General features: G+C 29.9%; 1 protein-coding gene and 1 long non-coding RNA gene across 2 annotated transcripts in view; one reads left to right on the top strand and one right to left on the bottom strand.

Moving 5' to 3' along the window:
* Window positions 1-2160, top strand: part of LOC105268553 (uncharacterized) — a gene marked incomplete at its 3' end in the record, with an annotated part of 20873 nt that extends 18713 nt beyond the window's left edge. The window contains 3 exon segments of the mRNA XM_011308218.1: window positions 3-104; window positions 597-762; window positions 1744-2160. Of these exon segments, the coding sequence (XP_011306520.1) occupies window positions 4-104; window positions 597-762; window positions 1744-1902 (426 nt within the window). The 5' untranslated portion in view covers window position 3.
* LOC105268554 (uncharacterized) overlaps window positions 1182-2160 on the bottom strand; it is a 3841-nt gene continuing 2862 nt past the window's right edge. Inside the window, exons 2-3 of the long non-coding RNA XR_892343.1 lie at window positions 1807-1898; window positions 1182-1283 (exon numbers count right to left, since the gene is read on the bottom strand). This is a non-coding gene — a long non-coding RNA (uncharacterized lncRNA). The remainder of the gene's footprint in view (window positions 1284-1806; window positions 1899-2160) is intronic.

Raw genomic sequence — 2160 nt, 5'->3', positions numbered from 1 at the left:
AGAATGTTAAAAATGTCTCTACGTCAGTTCATCATAATCCTGAGTATATTTACTTGGTGTGCATATATCGATGCAGGAAGACAAGTCAGACCCCTCGATTGCGAGTAAGTATTCAAATTTCTAGTTATGTATGTGGATGGGATCGGAAAAAAAAAGTAAAAAAAAAAATAATAATTAAAAAAAAAATAAAAATTAAAAATTAAAAAAAAATAAAATAATAAAAATTAAAAGAAGGGGTGAAATTGATCTCGAAATATCTCACATCTCCAAGTTCTCGAAATTGCGACTATTCGGGAATTATTGCAGGAACCAAAATCGGTTGCAAATTATTGCAGAAATTTGACATAAAAGCGTGAGAAGCGGAAAAATGTTAAAAATTAAAAAAAAAACAAACTGCAATAAATTTCAAAGGCAAGTAAGGGTCAAAATATAAAAAAATTCGAATGAATGCGCTTGTAGAGCCCGTGCAGACCATCTCGTGGGGAAATTGTGATTTCTAAATTAATAAATTTAATTTCCGGAATTTCGTAAACAAAACTCCAATAAAAGTTTCGATTCAATAATAATATGAATATTATTTTACACTTATCTCACAGAAAATACGTATTTCATCCCCACTGCAGAGGCACCCAGGCACGTAAACGGATGATTTCACAAATAAAAAACGAAAACACTGAGCAGCCGTGCACTTGTGGAGGCGGCAAAGATGATCATGCCAATGCTATTCCTAATGCCAAGTTATTGGAAGCTATCCTGGCAAACGTAAGTAACTTAAAATAAATCTTTGACATATGTATGACATATACATGCGTACACAGAGTGAAATATTTAACAAAAATGACGAAACGTTCATTTCAGTTACCGATTACGGAATCGACTCATAAAATTTAAGGGACGGTATCGTAATTCTTCACAGATAATTCAGATAAAAATTATGAAACGTCCCAGGAAAATTCTGCTTTATTTTAAATAAAAATTCCGTGACATCACACTTCGCTCCAAAATTACGGAAAAGACGCGTAATTTTTATTGAATATTTCTCTCCGTGCACTTACACATAAGTATACGACATGTACATGGGGAATTCCCAGTGAAAATAATCAAATCATTATAAAAAACATAATGATATCGCTTTATTGACAAGAGAATTACAATTGCAATAATGAAAAAAACGTTGGGATAATCTTTAAAAATTGCAAAACGTCTAAGATGACCTACAATCCTGGAAAAATTGACCAGGTAGTTGACGATGCACGAGTTTCCAACTAACGTCGTTACCTTCACTGAAAAAATTCCAAATCTGTATATATTTATATATATATTACTATGTCCTTATTTTTTATTACTGGAGTATATGGCGCGCTATGCGTGCCAAATCGTCCACGTATGGAGTGTTATCATTGGAATATATATATATATTCACGGTTATTTCCAATATAATATATACATATATAGAATTTCAAAAAGAAGAAAGAAAAAAGTAAAAATTTATATAAAAAATAATTTAATTTAATTTTTTAAATAAATTATATTAAATTTATATATTATATTATATAAATTTAGTATTATATAATATAAAAATAAAAATATTAAATATTATTATATATATTATCTATATATAATATATATCATATTATACAGATATATCTTGATATGCATAGCGCCAAAAAAAGCTGACAAAAAAAGTTACATGCTTTTTTTTAAAAGGGAATATAATTAATTATATTCATCCTCTGCTTGCAGGGATTTGACGTGAACACGATTTACAACGCTTACGCCGCGACATCAGATCGACATAGGGATTACCATGACAATAGTAGAGACCGAGGAAATCAGCGGAGGAGGTCCATGATTGACAACTCAGTTGATGTACCAAATACTGATCTGGAAGTGGATTACTAGAAAAACAAAAAAATGAACAACGTTTAACAAAAAAAAAACTTCTTACTCCTTTGTGACGTGGCTAATTGAAATTTTTTTTAAATATTGCACGACAACTTTCAACGACGAGAACGAATCAAAACATATGAATTATCAATTTGATTAAAATTTATTAACAACATTCCCGAATGAGTCAACACTCTGCAGTTAATGAAAATTACGTTTGGTGAAATCATTGAAATTTCAATTGAAAAATAATTAAACGTACTAAGTGCGTTA

This window comes from Fopius arisanus, unplaced genomic scaffold (assembly GCF_000806365.1).
Source record: "Fopius arisanus strain USDA-PBARC FA_bdor unplaced genomic scaffold, ASM80636v1 scaffold00058, whole genome shotgun sequence".
In the NCBI taxonomy this organism is placed as follows: Eukaryota; Metazoa; Arthropoda; class Insecta; order Hymenoptera; family Braconidae; genus Fopius; species Fopius arisanus.
This window is presented reverse-complemented; position numbering and strand designations above follow the sequence as displayed.